The sequence below is a fragment of the Mastomys coucha genome, unplaced genomic scaffold (genome assembly GCF_008632895.1).
Source record: "Mastomys coucha isolate ucsf_1 unplaced genomic scaffold, UCSF_Mcou_1 pScaffold18, whole genome shotgun sequence".
In the NCBI taxonomy this organism is placed as follows: Eukaryota; Metazoa; Chordata; class Mammalia; order Rodentia; family Muridae; genus Mastomys; species Mastomys coucha.
Genome location: NW_022196900.1, coordinates 56,035,977 through 56,061,245, shown reverse-complemented (window position 1 = coordinate 56,061,245; position 25,269 = coordinate 56,035,977). Strand labels below are relative to the sequence as shown.

The following is a 25,269-nucleotide window of genomic DNA, read 5'->3' as shown; positions in this document are numbered from 1 at the left end:
ATACATCATGTGTGCTTAGTCCTGCTTCAACTGGATCCCTGGGCTGGTGGTACCTGAGGAGAATTCCCTTTCTCTGAGGAGAAGCAGGGAGAGTAATGGGGGGAGAAAGATTTATAAGAGTGGTACTTGGAGGAGAGGGGGGTGGAGCTTCAACCCGATGTAAAATTAATTAATTAATTATTAATTAATTAAGCAAAAGAATACATTATGGTGGCTTTCATCTTTTCCTTTTCTTTTGATTACTTCATTTTTCTCTTCTATAAACCATCTTTTTAAAACTTACCATTCTGGGCTGGCGAGATGGCTCAGCAGGTAAGAACACTGACTGCTCTTCCGAAGGTCCTGTGACTTGTGTTCTAGGGAGGGGCAATTCTCAAGAGGGATTAGATAAAAGTATGCTGGAGACCTGAAATTTGACTATGAAATTCAGTATACTTTGGTTAAGGTTAAGATTCATGGATTTCTGCAGACAATTCACTGAATCTAACTGTCAACTGATCTAAATATTCCTATATTCTGTTCTTCATTTTCTTCAACTATTAGATAAGGTACTCATTTGGCTCTTGTAACCAAATAGATGAGAACTTCCAGGATGCTTAGAAATGCTCTGAATATAGTGGTAATTGTTAATTATACTAGACTTCATCTCTAAGCTTTGAGAACCTAAGGGCAAAGAAGTTATGGCTTGCCTTTGGCCACATATTTTAACTCACCAACTTAGAGATTCTAATAAACACAAGTGTCTAGAGCCCCAGTAACATCTTATAAACTCTGGGAATTTTGCATATGACTTATCAAGGGTGACATTGGGTCCTCAAAGAGATAAAGGCTCACTTTTATTTGTGCTTAGGGACAATGGAATGATAATCAGAGTATCGTGTGCTGCATGGTGCTTTCGTTTTTCAAAATGTTTCCCAACAATTACATCATTTTACTTTTAAATATCCCTATGAGTCAGGGAAGATATTATCACCATTAGTTGTTGTTCTTATTATTGATTTATTTTAAAAAAATGTTCTCCTTGTTATGAGGAAATATAGTCATTGCCATTTTTAAACTGTTTCAATACATTTCTCAGTAAATTCTAGTGGCTAGATTTCTCTGACAAAAGAGCTTTATCCAAATTGGAAATGACAAATTTCTTTGACAAATGCACAGCAATATGGCTTAGGCAAAAAGCCACTTCAGCAAGAAAGCTGGAAAATATTTTTTGCATGCAAACAAATGAGTTACAAAAAATTATTCATTACAAAATCCTCATTTCCTAGTTCTAAACTTTTGCAGTAGTCACAAGGACGAAGGCTTTGTGAACTAGCTAACTCTACAAGTTAGCATCTGTTCTCATAGATCCCAGGCAGCTGCCAAATAAAATGCTTGTCAGTGTAAACAGAACCAATAGAGAGCACAGGCCTCATGGAATCTGGAAATCTGCAGCACTGCTCTGGCTGCATGAAAACACGGTCTTACCTACTTTTCTCATTATACAGATGGGCTTTGTGGGGCTGAAGGGAGAGAACTGGGTAAAGTTTGAGGTGTCGGATTCTACCACTCAACTTACCACCATCTCTGTTTAGAAAGTCACATACCCTCCCATGCCTACTAGCTCTGCAGAGTCAAAAGACAATGGATTCTAAGAGGAACATGAATGGGAGTGAACTGTATAGAAGTACAGTGTTAAGTTTTCTATATTATTAGAATAACCTGTATTTAAAGGTTTTTAAGTCATGCCAAATGCATAGAAAGACCTTATATATTACCTGGTGCATAGCAGGATGTTAGTAATCATTATTAATGCAAAATAAACAATTATGTGTATATATCTTAAGATAAAAATACATAGAAAATATTTACAATTAAAATATATACATGCATATACTAAGAGGATAGTTCTTAAAAGTAAGCACAAGTATGTAATATATAATATGCCTCAAATATTATATACTGCATGTTATTTAAGTTTCTTGAATAAATATACCTCCTTTAAAATGAGAGCCATTCTGTGAAGGGAAGAGATAGGATCATTCGCTCCTATCACACAGGGTAATTAAGGGTCATTTAACACCCAATAATATAGCAGACATATTCTGTGCCATGAGCACTAAAGGACTGATCCTTCATTGAGAAAGTACCTAGACAAGGCATTCTGGAAACACACAGGAGGCGCCATTCAACCTAGACTCAACAAACTTTTGCTAGGATGAGAAGTCAGAGGACTGCATAAAGGCAGCAGATCTACTGAAAGTGAAAAAGACAAGCCTGGGACAGATCTAGGGAATGGACTACAAGATACAAAATCCTTAACTGCTACTATAACGTAAGTAGCCCCCATGTGCTGAAGGTACAAATGGAACACAAGCAGCTCACATGATGCAGATAGAGCTTTCTCTGAAGCATACTCTTTTTCGAAGATGACCACTGTGCACAGGCACAAATAAGAACAGAGAAAGCTTGGTCACTCACCAGCTTTGGAGGCAAGGGGTGGTGAATAAGTCCAAATGAATGGATTCCACAGCCTAACACTGTTTTGTTGGAAGTCTGACTTCACCAGCTGGCAACCCACTCAACAGTGGCATTTCTTGGCAGGTCACTGAATCCCCAGGCCTCTGTCTCAGCACTGATGTGTTGGGCCAGACATAAAACAATATAGTCTTTTTTTTCTTTTCTCCTCAATTTTTAATTTCATAAATCATGGGTTTCATCATTCCACTTTCAAACATGGGCATTATATTCTTTGTTCATACCCTCCTCATTACCTCTTCCCTCCCACCAGTGCCCTCCCTTTTCCCAACTGGTCTCTTTTCTTCTCTCATGTCAATTTAAAAAAAAAAAAAAAAAGATTCTGCATATGAGAGAAAATGTGATGTTTGCCTGTCTGAGTCAGGCTTATTTCATTTAACACAATGATCGCTAGTTCTATCCATTTCCGTGGAAATAAGGTGATTTCATTCTTTTTTATAGCTGAATAAAACTCCATTGTGTACATATACCACATTCTTCTAGTCTTCTTTGCGACCAAGAACACATGACTAAGGTTTTGAGGAAAGCTTGCATTGCTGACACCCTTTGCCATGTGATTTTACGTGTTTATCATCAAGGCTGATTTTATCATCAGGCAATAACTATTTATGAAAGAAAATGCACTGCATAATGATACCCTGTGGAAATAGAAATTGGAGCTTACTTACAAAAATCAAGTAGCAAAACGATTTAGCTCTTGGTTTACTCCAGCCTGGGCTGTGCTTTGCATGTGAAATGAGCTCAGCTTTGAATGTGGCAGATTCTTCTTGTTTGGGTCGTGTTTCTAATCGAGGCACATATATTTTCCCTCGATTGCAGGAAAACAAATTGGCAGTGGCATATTGCTTTGATATTTCAACCATTTGCTAGATTTCCATACCTCCAAAATATCTTAAATGGAAGCATGAAGCATGAGTAAGCCAAACCAGAGAGCTCAGTATTTATGAGCCTGTTTGAGCCTTATAAAGATTTGATCAGAAAATATGTCGATTGATCCACGATAATGTTTTACAACTGCAGTTGTCTTGGTCTATAAAATGTATTACAGCACTGAAGGGATTTCTACTTTGTCTGCAGACATTTCTGCTTTACTGCCACCAAGTGGTCTAGATTAGAATTGGCAGCACTGGTGCTGCTGGTTTAAGCAGAGGGTGTTTTTTATTTTTAATTTTAAGAAGCAAAACCCTAGTCACAAAATCTGGCTGTGCAGATGCAGAGAATTAAGGAAAGCTAAGCTAATGTGAGGACACCAGGTACATCCTCATCCAGTATGACTGGTGTTCTTTAAGAAAAGTATATTTAAACTGAGATTCACTAGGAACATGAGCACACAATGAGACAGTGTCTATTTATAGAATGGAGAATGAAAAATCAAGTCCAGACCTTGAATTTCAACTTCAAGCTTCCAAAACTGAAACAAAAATTTTTGTATATGCCACATGGTTTGAGAGACATTGCTAGGGCAGCCCTGTTAATATAATATAAACAAATGTTAAACAAAACATGAAGTGTATATTTGAAATTAAGCAATGATATCTTATTGAAGATTTTATGAGGTGAAGTTATCTGAATCTCCAATGCAAAGAGACAAAACTTGAAGGAAATTGAAAACTAAAAGCTCCATCTAGGTGTCTGTATTCATTCATGGACAGGCATATTAATATTTATATGTAATATATCACATATTTATGGCTATATGTGTACATAAGTAAATATACAAGAATACCAATATACAGCAATATACACAAAGCACTTAAGACAGAAGCTAAGTCAAGTTCAAATTCAGACTCTATAATGTACCAACAGGGTAACCTAGGTAAGATCCCCTCTTTTCTAAGATCACTTGACTTAATTTTATGACAAAATAGAAAATAACTAATCATGACAATCAATGAAGCACTATACAATGCATTAAAGGGGCAACCATTTTTGTCCTTAGCCCACACTTGTTTATCACATCATGGAAAGAAAGCTCACCCACTCTCATATCCTTCCCTACCCCCTGCATAGTCATAGTCCCCCAGGGGGAAGAGCACTTAATGCTTATCAGGAAATGTGGTATGATAGTTAACATTGACTGTCCATATAAGAGAATCTACAACTCCATTACAGATAAACAAACCTATGGGCATTTCTATAAGGGAGTTTCTAGCATCAGTTATTTGAGGTGAGAAGACCAACATTAAATGCAGGCTAGACATCTTCACTGAATAACAAGGGAAAAAACACTGTGACCTGAATTCAAATCTCTCTTTCCAGGTTGCTGATGAAATGGGATCATCTGTCTCAACTCTTGCAGCCATGACATTATGTTTGTGATAGAAGATGCTATCCTCAAACTGAGAACCAGAATAAAACCTTTCTTCCTCCTTAAGTTGCTTCAGTTTGGCATTGTCTCACAGTAACATGAAAAGTAATATCCACATTTGACAAATATCTGGCCTTGTCTGGATGAGGGGACAATGGCATGATCTTAAAGAAAATACCCCCCTTTGGTATTTTATTCTGCAGATGCTTGTATCTCTGAGCTAAGAACTATATCTCAAAGAAGTCTGTCCTTTAGACTTGACCAAACCACTGTCATGAACTCAGTTTTAGGAAGATCAGAAGGATCTACTTTTATCAGAATTGTGATCTTTTGTATTTATTGAGCAGGGACCAAGACATTGGTGGTGATATTAAAGAGCAAAGTCCAATCACTCAAGAGAGTACAGAAATTACCTTAGGGAGTCTGATTGTCCTAGCAAGAATAATGGGTTATTAAGTGGGTCTCCTGCCTGGGAGATGCCAAGGGCACTAAGCACCAAAGAACAAGAAAACCCAGTCACATGTACTGGGCACACAAATAGAAAGGGTCTGTACTGCAGAAACTGCACGGGTCCCCATAGAAACACTGGCCCTCAGCCCACATAGCCATACTGAGTGAGAGTCCTTTGATCAGTAATTGAAGTACTACAACAAATGTGTCACACTTCTAGATGCTGGTTCCTAGGAATTCTAAATGGCCTGTAATGGTCTGGAAAGTCCATTAAAATGAAGAATGCCAGTACTGTCTTAACTGAAATAAAAAGGGTTCACCCAGACAACAGAGACAACTATGCAACTTTACTTCATTCTCTACCTAGTTTCTGAGGGCCTTCTTAGCAGGACCTCAGTTAGAATTGATGCATCTGATAGTAAAGACATTTCATCTTATATATACCAAAGTATCCTGCTGGGTATTAGGATCATTCTCACCAACACATCGCTGCTTTACTTTTGTAGATTTTCTCTTCCTCTCTTGAGAATATCAAGAAAAAAAATTGAAGATAGTATTGCCTTGCCAGTCTCAGATGAGGGGGTATCAAGGAGAATACTACTTACCTGTCATGGATGTCGTTGCCCAGAGAGTTTAAAATACGTCTTTCTTGGGAGATGATCATAGAGATGCCTTTCTTTTGACCCCCAGAGTGTGGAGGTCACACTGGGCCTCATGCCAATGTAGACGATCTCCCATCACTTCTCTGTTGAGTGACAATCACGTGCTGTCTCAATAAGTATTGTATGTGTTAGTGTATTTCACAGTCTCCCACATATTTTCCATAATCATTCCTTAGCAATGTATAGACTAGGGTGCCTGAGACCTAGATTTTAGATAAACATTTTTTCCTACTTTAGCCTTAGTCCCACTCATATAAAGCTACTTTGTTCTTTTCCCTCTGCAACTTTTCTCCACCCACGGAGGAAAAAAAACCCATTTCTGAATTCCCACCCTAAGTGTTACATGTCAGTTTAGTTTAGAAGGTATATGTAAATCTCATTTTATAATCATATTGGAATCTCCTCTTCCACTTCCTCCAAACTGGATAAGCTATATTTTCTTTGCATGTGTTGACAACTGGCATATGTGTGTGTGTGTGTGTGTGTGTGTGTGTGTGGATGGATGGTAAATAGGTGGAAAAAGAGAAGGAGGAAGTCAGGTAAGCATAGGGCACAAGCATAGTTTAGCAAGATGGAACTCTATTTCAACGGTGCTATGCATACCCCATCTTCTAAGCATGCACTCGATGACCAAACACCTTTACCTGCCTACATTCTACATACATGCCCATTTTTCTAAAAACTCACCTGATAACCTTGTACCCTACCTCCACTATACTATAAGTACACTTCTCTTAAAAATATCATAGGCTTTTTCTCCCCTAACAAAAGTCAAACTTAGAGAGTTTCTTCTCCAATACATCCCCAATGTATCCAAAGCCAACCAACCTGAACTGATTTGGGGTAAATGTATAGTAAGACAAAACTGAGTCTTCATGTGAACTTTTAAGGAGAACCCTGTAGGAGTTTGCTCTAATGTTGCTTCTGTTTAAATGCTGAATTTTGTACCCCAAGATCTGGCTGCCTCCAATGAGGAGATCATGTATACCAAGTGATGCTAATTAATATTGCTCCCTAAGTTAATTGGTCAATAAAAGGTTAAAGCCTATGATTAGACATTAGATAAGGTTAGGCAAGTTTTTAGTTAACTGGCTTGGGATGCAGGTAGAGAAAGGAGAAAGAGGAAAGGAAAGAGAGTGAGAAAGAGAGAAAGGGGGGAGGAAGAAGGAGGAGGAGGAGGAGGAGGAGGAGAAGGAAGAGGAGGAGGAAGCGGCCACGATAGGAGATGGACCATGATAACATGGCTAGGAGAAACAGCAAGTAACAAGGGACATATGGTTGGGATGTAAGTTAGAATAGCTCCAAAATCTGCCTGATCTAGGCTTACAGCTTATAAATAAAACACAGGGACTGTGTTTCTTTTATATGGACAAGCAAGAACTTATAATTTCATTTACAGACACCTCACATTCACCATCTTATAGCTATGAATAATTGAATATGCATATGTTTATAATCAGATGCATTATGGGAAGGACATGCACTATAGAGAATGAATATCTGACTTCTATCAAACCAACTCATCCTCTTGAATCCCATAAAAAAGAGTTAAAAAACAATAATCAGGATCTTTGAGTATCTTCATTCATGTGGCCCAACTGTCAATCTTGGCAGGGTAGATCTGACCGGTACTATTTCTTTTACATAAACTTTTCTTGCTACTTTTACAAATGTGTTTAAGTCCTTAGGTCAGTTCTTTGAATTGTGTCAAGAACGAAAGCACCCACCATCACGATAAGGGAGGGAAAGAGAGAGGAAGGATGGGAAGAGAAAGAAAGGGTGAAGCATGCAAGCAAGAAAGTCAAAGATATGTAAAACAGTTGGCACACTCCAGATTCTCGATTTCAGGTAACATGTTATACATCAATGCTATTGTTATCAATAGGAATTTAAGAAACTGACACTCAAGCTTACAATGCAACTAGTTCATAGAATTAGATTCCTAGACCATCTTTTCTGATCCCAAACTCCCTCTGTTTTGTTTTCTCTTTTCATTTTGTCTGTCAATTGGTTAAAGCATGACAACTCTGTTTTATCACATCGAAAATCAAAGGATGTTGAGGTAATATAGCAAACTATCAGGCAGCAGAGGGTACGTACATATGGATGTGTGTCCACATTGTACACAAGGACTTTATTTTCCAAGCACTGTATCCTCTTGCAGCCTGTTGTGACATGGAAGCTGATTGATCATGGTTAAGGATGAAGCTTTCAGCTGAATCCAAAGGAGATGTCAGCTGTGTGCCAGCAAAGTCCACATCACATGCAATGCACACTAATTTATACCCGTCTAGAGATAATAACAAGCAGATTACAGATATAAGTAGGCAACTTTCTTTCAATATGTGCTGTGAGTAGATATAAACAGTAAACAACATTTTCTTTATTTGAAAGGAGTAAATGCAACAGATGGAAAGATCCTATTAAGAGCCTCTTAGAAAGCTTGCATATCTACATTCTGTTTGCAAATACTAACTTGTCCAGAACTATAGTGAATTGTATACAAGTAGAGTATGATAGACAAGGGAGCTCATCATTAAACTCTTCTCTCTTTCCAGCTACATGCAAAACTACTTATCAACTTCCCTCTTTTGTCATTAGGGAGGCAAGATTCACTTATTTTAACCATTGTACTGCAAGTAGAAACAGTACATATGTTTTTTATAATACAAACAATTTTTCTTAAGGTAGGTAACTCTACAACATTTTTTTCTCTTTCTACAGATATCAAGGAAGCATGAGAGAAGTTGCTGCATAACCTACTTGGACCAGATATTTGAACCAACAGATCAAGGATAATTGTCCTACAGAAATGTGTCCACAAACTAGATTCTTCCTTTCACTCTATGGTTCCAAGGGATTGAACTAAGATCATCAGACCTTTATGTGCTGAGCCATCTTGCAGGTTTGACTATCATTTCTACAAGCGCTGAGATGTAGGTAATGCATGGTCGTTAGCTTATGAGATTTGTTTTGTCCTGAAAAAAATACAATAAGTTATTTCAATCACATATGAAATATGCATGTATTTCTTCCCAAGTTAAAACAAATATATACATTATAATACAATATTCAGAATAGTCAACACCCTTCCCAGTTCTCCAGATGAAAGCAGGGTGTTCCTTGACCATATCACAATTTTTGGTTTTGTTATTCCCTCTGTTTTATTTTCTCTTTTCTTTTTAACTGCCAGTTGTTACCTTTTAAAGGCAGCTTATATATTAACTCAATAAAATCTTCCCTTGTGTCATTATTTTGAAGCAATTTTCTTGTCTTGCTGCTTTTATTATTTACTTCTTGTGCCTAATCCTTATCTAACACCCCATATTGTATTTATTTGTAGATATGTTTTTATTTTTCCTACCCAAAGAGGGGTTCTGAAGTTTGATTCACCACTGTATCTTCAATAACTCATAATGTGTTAAAATTATATTCATTATATGTTTGACAGGTCTTTCTTTACCAGTGAGTTTTACCACAAAGGTCAATTCAGACCACTTGGAAGTGCTATCAAGAGACATCCCTTTTCTGGATCACTTTCTGTTTCTCCCACAAAAACTTATGCTTATTGATGAGTGATAGCGATTTTAGGCATTGAAATGTCCTGAATATACACAGGTCCTTCCTTCAGACCCTGAAGTAGTATTAGGAAATAGATCCAGATTTCTTGCTCTTCTCAAGTATTCATGAATCAACTATGACCCCCAGACTGAAGTAAGAAGCTTTAACTGACAAATGCAGGTAGCCTCATAGAGGATATGAGATACATCCAGACCCATGATGCGCAATGCCCATGTGTTACCTGTGTACTTGGTCTTCCCAGGGATCTCAAGACACTGGCCATACAAAGAGGAGTCAGTCCAACTGCCATCTTGTACAAAGTGCTTGATTTCTCCCATCACTGTTTCCTTCAATGGGGACAATACTACTACTCTAAAGGTGATTAATGTTTGGCGAGTGTATAAAACTCTCCAGAGAGAATTTTTACTTGTTAAATATTGGTTTACAGTAACAAAAGTTGATCCAAAAAGGGATGAAGGAATAATGGCTAATATCCACTATTGGCAGATTATAATATTAACTACAAATGGCCATGGATGTGGAAGAGGCCCAGCTGAATCCAAAGCTTCTGGCCTCAGAGTCAGAGCTCTGACTTGTTCTGACTTATAGTCATTTAGGCCTCCAGAGCCACCAGCTCCTTCTCCAGAGCCTCAGTTCCTAAGACTATCACCTGGAGAGGAAGGGATATTGTTCAACATATGAAGGGATGGAGGAGTATGTTCATTCTAAGTACTGATTCTATTTAAATATTTTAAAACATAAAAGCAAGTAACATTCCTGACAATCCATAGCAGAAGAAGCTTTCTATTGTATAGTTAATTCTTGGGGTTTTTCTTGTTCCTTTTCCTATGCCTCTGTTATCACACTTTATAGTTATTCAACCTCTTGCCAGGTTCATCTGAATTATGCTTCTGAACCATAGAACCTCTGAGTAAGGGTCCAAGCAACAGGTTTACTTGATTCTGCATTATATATCTTTTTCTAATAAAAAAAAGTTGATTGGTTTTAATAGTCTTGGATCTGTGCTGGCTACACTAATTTTTGCTCTAAAGTGACAAACAAATGCTATATGAAAAAGTCACATAGACACCTAGTATCTTGTGTAACCAAATTTAAAAATGCAAGTTATATAACTAGGTGTAGTTGTGTATGCCTTTAATTACAACAATCGAACCTGGGAGGCAGAGGTAAATCTCTGTGAGTTGAAGCCTGTTCTAAATAGTGAGTTCCAATACAGCTAGGGCTACACAGTAAGAACCTGTCTCTAGTAATAATAGTAATTTCAATTGGAAAATAGGTTAAAGGGAGATAGACTAAGTAGTTGGACAAAGCTAGGTAGGTAAAACAAAACAGAAACTTGTGAATTTGCAAAATGGATTTGATGTTGAGAGTCTGATTAAGATGGGAGGGAAATTAAAAAAGAGGAGGGAAAGATAGTGATCACAATGACATCTTATGCATGGATGAAATTGTTACAGAGAAAGTTTAATACTTTTTTTAAGAAAAGTAAAAAGCTACTGAGCAGGGGTAAATTACTAAAGCAGTAATTATGATGGGAAAAGCATTTTTATTAAACTGCTAGTTTATTGATAACAGTGGGTCAGTTCAGGAGACATTGTGGCGTATTTTCACAAATAGAATCAAATCTTAGCTAATCTTACAAACCAGGAACTGAGGCATGAGTAAGCTTTGCTGTTTCTCAGTAAACAGAGTCCACAAAAGAATGCAGTCATCCCTGGTAACATGTGACTGCATGTGCCAGTAATTGACTAAGAAGAGAAATACTATACATAGACATAAGGGCTTAGGAGCAAAACAGAAAGGCCTTAATAAAGGACATTCAGAAGGCAAATATAATGACAGCAACCTTGTACATGTACCAACATTTTTCTTAGAGTCTTTTAAACATCTTGTCCTCGTATTTATGTAATAAGTATTATCCAAGAAATCAGATCACAGAAAAGCAAAGGTTGTATGTATGAAGAAGTAACAGAAGCATGCTAAGTGCAAATCAGGTTTCTGAGATTGTTCAAGGTTGATTTGTGTATCCCTGTATTTATCAATACAAGCACTAACCTAGCCTTCAGTATCTCCCACTGTGATATTGTATAGAACACGGATAGTAACACCAGAGAAGACGAAGTCACAGGGTAATAAGAGCCTAGACCGCTATCACCTGTGTCCGTGTAAAAAGGGAAAATGTGGACTCACACATACAGCAAAGAAGAGCATCTTGTGAAACTCACGTTTATGTACAAGTCAAGAAAGAAATGCCAGAATGGCCGGCATGCCGTTCATAGCTAACTAAGAGGCACTTTGTACTGACAGGACCAGCCTTGCTAACATGGACTGCTGGCCTCCAGAGTTGGGAAAGGACATATCCCTCCTACTGAATTTACTCATTTTGTGGCACTTTGGTACTGCAGCATCCAAAGTTTGTCCATCTTGTCAGCCTGCAACAGTCTTCTTTCAGAGTTGAGAAAGCACTTAGAGGAGGAATGGGCTTAACCACTCTCTGTTCTGTTCTAAAACAAACCTGCTATGCTTTGTCCTATCAGCTGATGTCCCCTTACCAACACAGACCATTGTCCCCTGGAGAAAAGAAAGAGGGTGGAAGGTAGGATGAGGGAAAAGAAAGGGATGAACGAAAGGAGGAAGGAAAAGAGAAAGAGGATTTGGAAGGGGGGAAAGAAAGGGAGAAAGCAGGGAAGGAGAAAAGAAAGGAACTAAACAGCACAAGCCACAATTTTTTTTTTTTTTTTTGTAATACAGCTTGGTATTGATGTCTTCCCTGTTGGTCAGGGACTTCACTGCAAATGCCTCATTTTTATAGATCTATGATTAAGCTGTTCAAAGAGTAGGGGTTTTTGCTTCCTGTTTATACACTCATTCTACTTTGACTTATATGGACCAAAGAAAAGCATTGGAACCCATTTTTCTCTTCCCTCCCCTGTTTGATGGTAATGGAACATCCTGACATTTGGGAAGGGGGCACTCTTTTGTTTTCTTATTACAGCAATTCATCTTTCTTTGGGGGGAAAAAGAGAGAGAGAGCTGACTATCGGATGGAGATGTTTCTGTGGAATCTTTCTCTGGTGACTCGTAATCTAAAGCTGCTGAATCCAGGGAAGGTGGTTTTAACCACAGTATTTAATCTTAGGGAGACATTTACTGCAGAGCCTCTTGTTTTGCCTTGTTTAATATAAACCACAGGGGAGGTGTTTTTTGGTTATGTCATTTCATAAAGCAGAGTGAGAGATGAAAATCCACAGTCCTGTTTCAGAATCGCTGTATCCCCTGCAATGCTGGAAGAGATCGAAGCCTCAAAAGACCACCAACAAGAACGTTAACAATTATGATGGCAGCAGGAACACACTAACACTCAGGAATGACAACAACTAGACTCCACAAAGGAATTGTGGGAAAAGGCTGGCGATTCCTGGCATCAGGCACACCTGGACTTTCCTTACATACCTGACTCCCCACCTACATTCCCACAAGCAAGGTGTCTTTGCTAAGCTCAGCTTCTTCTCTAAAACAGGAGAATAAATAGTCCTTGTAAAGTTGTTACCACTGTTATATGGAGTGTTGATGTTAAAACTCTTGTTTCGAGCACATAATAAATATTCACTGTGTTATTTTCATTGTTACAAGTAAATGCATAGTCTATTGTCAGCCTATTACTTGTTTGAGGATGTTTCCTGGTGCCTGGAGTGCAGCCCTGAAACAGCCACTATTAGTTGTCTCCACTTAACAGACTAATTAAATAGAAGCTCATGGGTTCAGAAGCAGCAAAGGAGAAGTCCCCTTAGTTTTGGAAAATATATCACATTTCATCTAAAAACAATCAAGTTGGTTACAGGGCTGAATAGATCCTGGGAAGGTCATTAGTTGAAGCTGGCCATTGTTAAAGCTATAGCCAAGCAATGAAGAACCCAAACTTTCAGGAAAACTAATGTTTAGGGGTAAATATTGATGACGGTCCATCTTGAAATGTCGTCAGCAAAGGGGAAATTGTTTACACATGGGTCTGGGATCACTAAACCCCATCAGGAAGAGCTGGATCCAGGCTCTGTTCTGTCCTCTGCTTTCCACCTGCCACATGTTCAGCTCTGCCTCTCTCTGTTAACCAGCTTTCCTGACAGAATCTGCAGATGCAAACATGCACTGGAAATCTCAGCGCCCATCCTCACTGGAATAGCTCCACCAGTGTCCAGCCTCTTTGCTTTCCAAAGCCGGTTGATCAATAGTCTGGATCAGTCCTAGGAAGGTGTAGTATTGGGGGAACTATGTAAGTGACAACCTCACAAAGATTACTCAGAGTGGGAAAAAAGCAACCCAGAGAAAGGGTAGGATGGAAAAGTTATCCAGGAGGCTGGGAAGTTATAGAGAGTGACTAACCCCAGTGGGTGCTCTACTCCCTATAGGTTTGTGCAAACCAAAATTGCAGAGTCTGCAGAAAGAGGTCTATCCTGAGAACAGAATCTGAAGACTATAGGTCTCTGAGGCTGATGATCTCTGAGACACAAGTAGAGGGGAGATCTTTTCAGAGCTGGGCCTTTGGAAGGCAGTGTGACAACAGGGCTGCCTTCCAAACAGGTGGGAGAGGGAGTTGCACTCTGTATCATGACGTGTGCCTGTGTTTCTTGCCATCCAGAGAGTGAGGCTCTGAATCAAGGCATTCTTTCTCTTCCTACAACTGGCAGCAGGGGCTGCAGCAAAACTGCAAACACAGCAAAGCCAGGGCCTAAAGATGGGTCCTTGGATATTGGAGCTGGAACAAACAATGACATCATTTTGGAGTCAACTTAAAGTGTCACTACTCACATTTACAGTCTGTAAACACAGTACAGAGAACCTAGAAATCTGGGTTGGATGGAAAAGTTATCCAGGAAGATAGATATACTGAGTTATACTGAGTTTCCTTAGGCTTACTAGTGATTAGAGAGGTTGTTTTCAACCTATGGTTCGAAATTTTCTTGAGTTCAAATGACTTTTGCACAGGGATCACATATCAACTATCCTGTACATGCAACATTTACATTAGAATTCATAACTAGCAAAATTAGAGTTATGATGTAGCAAAGGAATAAGTCTCTGGTTGGGGAAAGGGGTCACAACATGAGGGGGTATATTAAAGCTTTCATGCATTAGGAAGGTTGAGAACCACCACCCAGGAACTTGTTCACCCAGAAATCACAGGATTTAAGCTGGAGTTGAGAGATCTGCATTAAGAGTAAAATATGCAAACCATGGTCCTCTAGAGCTGAAGAGATGTTTGAGAAAAAAAATAGAGGAGAGTCTCTGAGATAGCTGAGCTCCTTCACTTGCCTCCTGGGGTCTTGGTAATTTCTCAATATCCAAACTTTATTTTCTTTCCCTTTAAAATAAAAGTAAAACACTTAGCTGGCAGTTGTCAATAATAAATACTTCCGAAGTTCAAATAAGGCATCTGGCATAGCGATGGCATTGAAGGTTATTGTTAGAGCTATGTTGTTTTCCTTCTTTGTTTTTATTTGTTTTGTAACAGAATCTCATGTAGCCCAGGCTGACTTGGAATAAGTGGTCAAGAATGACCTTGGACTCCTGGTCTTGTCCTCTGAGTACTTGGCACTCAGCATCACACCAGTTTCATGTGGAGTGGAGGTTTGAACCCAGGTCTTCATACTCAGGACTGAATCCAGATCTTCATACATGATAGCACTCTTATCAACTGAGTTACAACATCAGTAAGTGGACTATTCTTATTTAATGTCAACAAAATCATGGTTTCGTTTGTTCTCCTTTTCTGCCAGTGTACTGCAGGAAACATTCCTGCAGCAAAGAAGATGTTTACTTAAAGTCATGCATCTAGAAGTGTGGGTTAGCCTAAAGATTCCAGTTTCAGGCAAATGGTTTTTGTTTGTTTGTTTGGTTGGTTGGTTTGGGTTTTTTTGTTGTTGTTTTGATATTTTCTTTATTTACATTTCAAATGTTATCCCCTTTCTGGGTCCCCCCCCCAAAATATCCCTATCCCATCCTCCCTCCCCCAGCTCCTATGAGGGTGTTCCCCCAAACCCACCCAGTTTTACAAAATAGAAGGAGGTCTTAGTAGAAGAGCCCGGGCAGTCTGCAGGTGAGCAAGATGGGTTTCTGGAAAGGCAGAGGGATCCTTCAGCACAGAACTCAAAACACACAACTCCCTCCAGTCAGCAGCCACACTCTGGGATACCTGGCCTCTCCCCTTACCCTTTAAGACCTGCGGCTGCCAGTGGTGAGGGGAAGTCTAGTTCCCGCCCAGCAACAGTCTCTGCGTCCTTAGCGACAGGGTTGCGACACCCCACCGCGAGCCGGCCATGTGATTGGCTGGATTCCTGAGCTCCACACCCAACGTTCTGGGTTGATTTTTAGACAGAAGGAGTCGTGCTTCTGAGCTCCCAGGATAGGAAGCGCCACTTTGGCGGTAAGACTGCTTGCCCGTTTGATCCCTTGATGGCCCACTGCGGGGCAAGTAGGACAAGATAGTCTCAAATCTGTGTTTGGCTTTCCACACCTGTAGTTTCGAAGAGCCTGGTGGTGGGCAGGATTGAGGTCTCTTTTAGGGTGTTAGTTCTGTCACACTAAGTGAACTGAAACCTTGGGAAGGTCCCTGCTGTAGCTGTCAGAACAGAACACTGGAAAGACCTCCCTCTGCCTTCTCCTTCCCCCTCCAATCTGGAATTCCTTGGTGAGGCAGCATACCCTCTCTGGACTTTAACTTCCCATCTCTAAAGCCAGCATTTAAATCAGAGTAAATTCTAGAGGTTTCTCGAACTCTCTGAAAAGAAGGAGTCAGTCAGGTTCACCTAGCATCCCTCCGGCTTAAACACCCAGGGGTTATCTCAAGCTGGTTTTCATTTGCAGAGTCCATAGCTATGGGTACAGACTAGAGAGATCATATCCCTTTTTCGATATGAAATGCTTCTTCCATCACTTTGTCTTCTGCATTCACAGAAAGTCTCTGAGCATAACAGGAATTACTCTTGAATTCACAAATGGGACAAAGGAGTATCAGAGCTGAGTGTCCATTCTTCAAGTGTTCTACTAAAGCCTGGCTTTCTGCTCTGCCCTCAGGACAGTCCCATCCCAGGCCCTGAAGTCAGAAAGATGTTGTCTCCCAAGGACTCAGTGCGCTTGCTTTGCAGTCCTTTTTCCCAGATTGTGAGATCTAGCTACACATACCACTTCCCTCACTGGTAAAGCAAGAATGGTTGTGGCTATTAAGAATATCTCCCACCCTGGCTGTGGAGATGGCTTAGCCTTTCAACCTGAGTTCATTTCCTGGAACATACATTGGAGAAGCAGAAAACTGATTGTAGCAGGTTCTTCTTTGAATTATAAACACGCGCGCGCGCGCGCGCGCGCACACACACACACACACACACACACACACCACGAATATAATTTTAAGGATGTAATAAGTAATTTTATTGAGAATGCTAAATGAGTATAGGGTGACACCCTTTATATCCAATCTTCCTAGGCCCTATGATTTAATAGTAGAGAAGCATATGTAATACAATTTGTACATAGCATAGGAGCTTCCACCCCCTAGAAAGAAAGTAAGACCTCTCCAAAAAGCATTTAGAATAAATAAATTGCTTATATCTGAACTGGATAAGGACTAGCTTTCATAAAGCAGCTGAATTATTTGGGAAGGATTGAGGGGAGCTATTTTAACAAGGATTTTTAGACTTGTAGTCTTGACTTCTCAAAGGACAAAGATGCTACACTCTTCACATAAGAATTTCATCTTCTGCTGTTAGGAAAATTCATGGAATATCATGATTGTACTGTTCTTGATTTTTTCTCAAATATCTTTCATTAAGCCACTGGAATAAAGTAGTCTATGCAATCCCTTCACAAGAATAATGCCAGTAGGTTCTGGTGTTATTGTTGATGATAAATCCATAACTACTTGGACTGGTTTATTTTCCTTCTCTAAGGATCTGACAAGATTTGGAGAGGGACCATGTCTTCAACTTGGAAGACCCCACACAGTTCAGTGCCAATGCCGGAGATGATAGTGAAAATTATTGGAAGTAAACACTTTCGATACTTCGTAGAAAAGCCAATGATGTAAGTTTCTTCTCTGAAAAATGACTGTTTCTTAGATAATAATCATTTTTTTAAACCAAGAACTTTTAAAAGTGCCATCTTTACTAACTTAAGCCATTAAAATGTAAAAGTAGAAATAAAAGAGTGTTGATAACTCCGTGAACAATTTTTCTGATACTTTCATCTTTATAATTCCCCAATTCTCTTTAATTACTTGGGCTGATTTTCCAAATAGATGGGTAATATGCACATTATGACACTTATAAATATTAATGGAGTATTGCTGCTTCTCCTAGTCAAGTTTGTAAGCCACCACATGCACTAATTTGGTGGTGAGAGGGAGATAGGGAGGCAGACTATTAGTCAATTGTGAATTACAAGGATGGGATTAATAACCTATCCTAGCTTGTAAAGGTTTCCCTTGTTCTTTTTACATTTGTTCCTTCTCTAGGCAAACTTCTCAGAGCTCAGCCAAACACGTGTTTCCACTGTTGCATTAATGACAGAATGTTTGAGGAGGGTCGTTCAGACATCTTCAAAATTAACTAGGTACTTGGCACAGAAGAGCATGACAAGCACTTTCCTCTAGATTTTTAGCTGTTATTAGAAGAAAAGAATACCAATTAGACCTATTTTCTTACAGAAAGTTGGTAGCTAGTTGCCTTTCCCTCCAAAGATAATTTTTTTTGTTTCTTTCTGCTATTGTGTCATTGAACATAGCTGTGGAAAGTCATGCTTATTAAAGTCAAGGCCATCACCCAGAGCATACTTAAAAATATCTGGAGTCCAACTTAACTGATGCAGAGTCACTGAATGAAGGTCCTATGACCATTGTCATCAAAATGGATATGCAACACCAATTGCTTTTGCTGCTTCACTACCAGCATTGTCACCCAGAGTAATTCCAACATAGCAGAGTGATGGGAGTTTTAGTCATAGACCTGTTTCTTCCTAGTCAGCTGACACTGAGAAAAATGTAGTGATATATCTGGTCTTCTATTCTAATCTATAAAGTAGGAATTTAATGACACCTGCATAGAAGGTTGACGGAATTAAAAGTATGTGGGCATTTTGCATGGCCCTGGATATCTCATGCATCTAATAAGTGATTCTGCTATTGTTGAAGTACAACCTTCCAAGGATACAAAGTGTTTAATGAAAACCATATACCAGTCTATGAAAAGGTTTTCATTTCATTTATATTTTATGCCTAAGAAGCAGGATATATTCTACTTTATAGATGAAGAAACTGTGATGAGGTAAATGACCATTTTAAGATCTTTACCAATCTTCTGTCACTAAATGAAAAGCAAAGAGAATTAGCAATGGTGTATATTCCTACAAGGACTCCAATGCCACCATACCTTTTGTTTCTCTGGTAAAGATGACTAGCTCCATCCTATTCAGACTCTTGTTTTAAGAGTGTCAAGTGTAGTTTGTTTCTAAAAGGAAACTGAGGGGGAGCCTTTGCTTAATTTAAATAGTAAAGGAATAAATGGTACACTAAGTAAACTGTGAAGTAGAAGCCACAGTTCTTGCTCATGAAACACTATAAAAGTGGTATTATTTTATAGTGAGACGGTTTTCTGTGAACTTCATGCTGTTGTTTGTTGACTGCCAGAGGCAATTAACATGCTTTGTTAAAATAATCTTCTGCAGTTCGAGAGTGAACAGGGTTGTCAACAGACTACTTGTTGCTGAGTTAAAGGTAATCAACAGCCATCATGTCCCCTAGGTACCCAAATACCTTAACCCAGGGCTGCTAAATCTGGAAAGGTTGTGTCTTTGAGTTGAACTAATTAGTAAAAATCTGCATAAGAAGCTTAACCAAATAACAAAGAGGTGTCATCAAAGGGAAAACCTGAATTAAAGATGAAAGCAAGAAAACAATGAAAAGAAGTGGCAACACATTTAGCTAAGGTTTTCTGTAGGACATTATTGAAGAGGAAATACTATGTTAAACTTGAAGATGTAGAAGTGTATAAGCCTGTTAGTCTGTCAATGTGCCAGAAACTACAGAATTTATTTTTTTCACAGTTGTGGCTGCTAGAGATTTAACACTCAGGTAAGCATCCAGCAGAATTCCCTCTAGATGTACCAGAAAAGGATTTCCATGTGCCCTGTGCACTTGCTTATCATTAGAGACTTGGAACTATGTGACTTTTCCATGTTTGCACCTCTATTCAAATTCAAATACCCCTTTTTATAAAGATGTTAGCCAAGTGGGTTACAGACCCATTATATTAATATAATATATTTTGTGTGTTTGTGTGTGTGTGTGTGTGTGTGTGTGTGTGTGTGTAAGGTATAATAAGATTTGGGACTTAAGCATAGTAATCTTGATGGTGACACAATTCACTCCAAAACAACCACCTATCTGTACCACAAATAAGGTAACTTGAGGGAAGCTGTTATACTTAAGATTGGAGCATATGTCACCTCTCCTCTTTTCTACATTCAGTATTAGATAAATATATATATATATACTCAAGACCTATTTAATAGAATTACTTTTCATGAAGAAATTTAATCTATGTGCTTTGAAGAATGAAGCAAATTTTCTGTGGTTTGTACTGTCATCATTTCCCTTTAAGATTCCATCCAGGCCTTCCAAGTTAACTCTTTGCCTCTGCCTTTCTTGTCCCCTAGTGGACTGTATGAAGCCTTGCTTTTACAGTGTCATGCATGAACAACCAACATCCATCCCACCTGAGCAGATCCCAAGTTCCCTCTGCAGATGGACTAAGCCAAAATTGCTTTTTAAATGGATTCCCTATCGACTCCTACACATTCTAGTGTGAAAATCCCCATTCTTCACCATGACCTGAAGGATTCTTCTAAAATACAAATCTACTGTACCAGATAGCTCCCATAATACCCCTGTATTTTATTGTGTTGAGAATTCCTATATCTCTGTCTCTCCCCTTAGCTGTGAAGTCCTGTGGACAAAACTGTATCCTAAGCAGAAAGTACAAAGTTCTCTACATGTTGAAAGCTGAGTAAGTGAATTAGAGTAACACAGTTGCCAAGAAAAGTAAAGATCTAACAATGTTTCCTTGCTTTAAAGGATTTCAGGCCTGAGATCTCAAGCTTTCAAATAGCATGCAGATGTTACTCAGGATTTCTGAATAGCTTTTGATAGCTCCTTGAAAGGAAAGTATTCCTTTATCTCATCTCCAAACAAAAGAGGGTAAAAATGGGGGATGACATCCAGAGGCTGGTGAACAACCCCTGGGCAAATTGTAGCCAAACAATTTTAAGGACTAAACATGAAAGCAGTGATTTCCAAGGGCCAGAGCACCTTGACAAAAAGCAGATAAAAACAAATTCAATTATACAGTCCTGCCCCTTACTGCTGGGACTGTGAGGCCCAAAAGATGTGCTACTGTCAATTCTGATGAATCATCTTTCTCACAATGGCCTGATATAAGGCATACTATTGAGGCAGGTGATGTCCTCATTTTTTATTTTGCCGTTGCTAAAAGTACAGTCCCACAGACCAGATACATCTGACCAAAACAGGTTTATTTGTGCCCATGGTTCTGGAGGTCCAGGGTTGAGGGAGTTTGCATCTGATGATGGTATTCCTCTTGGCAGTCTTAAAACTGTGCAGACATGCATGGCACTTAAAAAAAAAAGTGTAGGCGTTATGTTTATTTTGTCTGTTCTTTCCATTCTTCTTTTCAGATCCCATGAGTCTATCATGTGGTTGATTTTACTCTAGAATTTAATTTAATCCAAAACACTTCATGACATTCCCACTCTAAAAACAATAGCTTGGTTAAATGTTCACCTTCAGTATCTCACCATGGAGATTAAACTCCAACCTGAGTTTTGGAGGGCACAAACCATATTAAAACTAAAATGCACATCAAAATAATTGTTGTTAGGAGTTCTACCCTCTGGAAGTGAGGAGGATTTATGTGTGGTACTAACATAAAATCAAGGGAAACCAGTTACTCATGGTAGTAAAGATACAGGTAGTAGATTGATGAGGGATCTTGGCAAGAAACTATGTTAACAATCAAACCAATATGATACATACCAGGCTTCTCCTTGCATAAGTGTGTATGGTCATGGTTGCATGAGTTAAATGCTTAAGTTTCTGGGTTTGTGCTGAGCATGCACTAAGATACTCAGAAAGATGTGTTTCCATCCCTGTAGTCAGTACTCAAAGGAGGACTGTACTTTATTCTAGATACAGTGTACAAGGAACCCCATCACACTAAAGATGGAAGCAGCAGGGTCTTCCTTAGAGAAGACCCTTAGGACAGAGCTATAATAAGTATTAAATTGATAATAAATTGATATGTTAAAATCATGAATAGAACTGAAATGTGTATATTCTAAGAAATTTCTTCCAGTAAATAATGTTGACTTTTATAATTGCTTCCATTGTCAAAGGTCAGTAAAAAAATTCTTTTGTTCTTTAGATGCTGTGTTATCAGTAGAGCAGTATTAGACACTTTGTAGAGTACTTGCAAAGTTTTAAGGGGGAAGAATTGTACTCACTTATAACAGTTTACCTTGGTATTATAAGCCCATGATTTCTCTGGTGTTTTCTCACAGAACTCTCTTAGAGAACAAAATTTTGTCACTTTTAGTCCTCTGAAGTCATTTACAATAATAAATTTTATATGATTCTTTTCAAACTGTTTAAAGTTTCAATAGATTTAGAAATTAATGTATTGCCTGCGGTACCATCACCATGCTCTCCACAGGTATGAATGAGCACTTTCTGATAAGTGAGCCTTGGAGATTCAGTAGAGCACAAAGAGCATTGGTGGCAGGAGACACAGCAAGCAGTGACCACTCAGGTGGGGACAGTATAATCAGAAAAAGAGGAAAAGGATTCTCAAAAGGCCTTTCTGGACAGGCAACATTTGCCTGTGTCTCTGTGGAAAGAGAGCAGGTTCATGCATAAGAATGCCTACAGCACAGCAGACAGTAAGAGGACCTGAGCGGACCTTACCAGTGTTCCAGCAGCCATGATCCTACTAGACTCCACTTTACTGTAAAGATGCATGCATCCTCTTTGTGTTCTGAAGAAGAGGTTGCAACTTTGTACTGGTCAAAGTTCAGATACCAGACCATTGACCTTGCTAGCAACTGCAACAAACAAGAAAGGCATGAGATTGAATACACTGAGCAAAACAACAACCCAACACAACAAATGTGTGAGGCCTGAGAGGCCAACAGGCTCAGCCTAGACTCTGTGTGAACCATGGTGTGAACTCTTTCTGCAGGATGAGAATCTATTGGGAAACTGAGAGCAATGGACAATATATTTACACTTTCCAAAGCATGGTTCTGGCTGCTGAAGGACAGATAAACTGGGAGTGACAGAAGAAAAGAGATACCATTTCGGGCACTGTAATTAATCTAGGAAAGAAAAGTCGTAGCTTCTGGATAAACCCTGAATAAACTTCGTCCTGTAAAAATTTTATATCACTGCATGATGCATGGATGGGTTGGAATATTACAGGACTGAGAATAAAACCTGATGGTAGAATAGTTATCTAGAGTGTGCCAGACTCAGAGTTCAATTCTGAATACTAGGGTATATAAGCAGAACAACTATCACCTATACTCCTCTAAAATACACAGTTGGGGCTGATTGAGAGAACTTGCTGCTTCTGCAGAGAACTCAGGTCCCCCTGTGGGAGTTTGCCACTGTCTGTAAGTCCAGAAGATCTGGCAACCTCTGCTGGCCTTCAAAGGTTCCAAACAGACAAGTGGTACACATATATACATACATGTCAAACACTCATGCACACAAATTAAAAATAAATAAACCTTTCAAAAAACACCCAAGTGAACATCAGAGCAAATGCTTGTTGTGTCCATTGACATAAGTTCAAAATTATGAATCTGCTAAAATCATTCTATCCTAAGCCTTTCTATAGCATTTAGCTGCTTCTTTTCACCTGTAGTGGCTAGATGAGTTAAATTTCTCTTTGCTGTGATGAGACATGTGACTAGAAGCAGCTCAAGGATGGAAAGGTTTGCTTTGGTTCTCAGTCAGAAGGTCTGCAGCAGAAGCATGAGGCAGCTGGTCATACTGCATCCACAGTGAGGAGCACAGAGCACTGTGCTTTCTGAAGCACTGTGTTTGCTTTCTGAACCTTACTCACCTCATAACTCCAGCCCAGCAGTTATGCTGGGTCTTCCCTCTCAATTCATCTAATCTTGAAACTCTCTTATAGACATGCAAGGCAGCTTGTCTCCTAGTTGATTCTAGATGCTGCCAACTTGACAGTATTGACTGTCTCCATGGGTTTTGTTGATTCATTCTGTTTGAATTTGTGCTTATCTGATGTATTGAGAGAAGTACAAAGATACGTAAGATACTGCTGCTGTTAATGCATGCACATAGTATAAGGCACAGACAGAAATCTTCAGTTTATGACATCCTGTGGAACAACAAGGAAAATGTGTACCCACTGACCTCAGATATTGAGACTATATGGTAAAAGTTGTCAATTTATCATTTTAAATTCTGTTTTTTCAGAAAAAAAAGGAGGAAAGCTTTAAACTCAAATCCCAAGCTTTATTTGAAATGCCTATAACTCACACCCTAGGAAAAATAACTCACTTAGCATGCACAGAGCTATTGCAAGTAAATAAGGTAAATATTAGCAAACCTATATCAAAATTTGACAACAGACCCAACTCTACCACTTCCAAGACTGGAACAGAATTTATTGGCTCATAATGAAAGGCTGGCCCACGAGACTAAGCAAGGCCAAGCTGTCCAGGAATACCTCAATAGGATGCCTCTATCCTATGATAACAAAGCTATTGTGGCTGAAGTTTACCAGAAAGTTTGCTTACCTGGTGCATCAAACTCATGAGATTAGGTGGAAGTATCAGGGAGTGATAGCCACTCTTAAAGAGAAATAGGGGAAAAGCCAAGATCCACTATTGAAAGACGAAGCAGCAGATCATTAGGCTTAAGAAGCAGGCTAAAAAGAATGTGGAGAAGATCAGGACACTCATGGAGGTCCTCATGACCAATGGATTCCTGATATGAGCCCAATAAAGCCAGTGCCTCGGTCAATCAACCAATCAACCAACCAATAACTGTTGCCTAAGTAATATATTTATGATTCAATCCTGTTGGAATGGTCATTGCTGAATGTGACAGTTAATTTCATAGCTTTTCACAAATTGTAAGTCTGGATAGCTATAGGAAACAGATTTTCACATTTACCTTCCACAATAAGGAAGTTTTAGTTATGATGGGAATAGTTATAGAGATAGAGAATCAGAGTCAGGAAACTTTGATGTGTAGCACAAGGATGATTGGTCAGCATCTGCAAAGTGGCTATCAGCATTAGGTCTGAAAAGATCACAAGATGAACGCCACTGAGACTAAATGGAACATTCTGTAGTGCAAGCCACCATAATGAAGAGAGCGGCCTTTAGTACAGAGGTACAGGGAGACTAAGGCAACTTGCAGGGAGACAACCATCTCCACAAAGCTACCATCCAGAGTCAGAGGTAGCTGCTAACAGAGCCTACCTGGCCAGTTGGTTAGGCAAGAGAATGGCATGGATCTAAGCACCAAATGAACATACTTCATAAAATAGAATATTCAAACCAATAAAAATGTTTGTGACAAAGTAAATCGTAAAGGTACAGGATATGTTAAACTCTTTTTTTCTTTTTTTTTTTTAAACTTTTATTGCATTA

The 25,269-nt window shown here is 39.0% G+C and overlaps 1 protein-coding gene and 1 long non-coding RNA gene across 4 annotated transcripts in view; one reads left to right on the top strand and one right to left on the bottom strand.

The window, feature by feature from the left end:
* LOC116095447 overlaps positions 1-6,019 on the bottom strand; it is a 30,310-nt gene extending 24,291 nt beyond the window's left edge. The window contains exon 1 of the long non-coding RNA XR_004120596.1: positions 5,881-6,019. This is a non-coding gene — a long non-coding RNA (uncharacterized LOC116095447). The remainder of the gene's footprint in view (positions 1-5,880) is intronic.
* Positions 6,020-15,881: 9,862 nt separating this feature from the next.
* Positions 15,882-25,269, top strand: part of CUNH1orf87 (chromosome unknown C1orf87 homolog) — a 71,017-nt gene continuing 61,629 nt past the window's right edge. For 2 of the 3 annotated variants that reach the window (XM_031376808.1, XM_031376810.1), the window contains exons 1-2: positions 15,882-15,940; positions 17,463-17,595. In XM_031376808.1, coding sequence (XP_031232668.1) covers positions 17,489-17,595 — 107 coding nt within the window. In that variant the 5' untranslated portion in view covers positions 15,882-15,940; positions 17,463-17,488. Of the gene's footprint in view, positions 15,941-17,462; positions 17,596-19,611; positions 19,640-25,269 lie in introns of those variants that run through there. The other variant, XM_031376811.1, reaches the window with a different exon arrangement.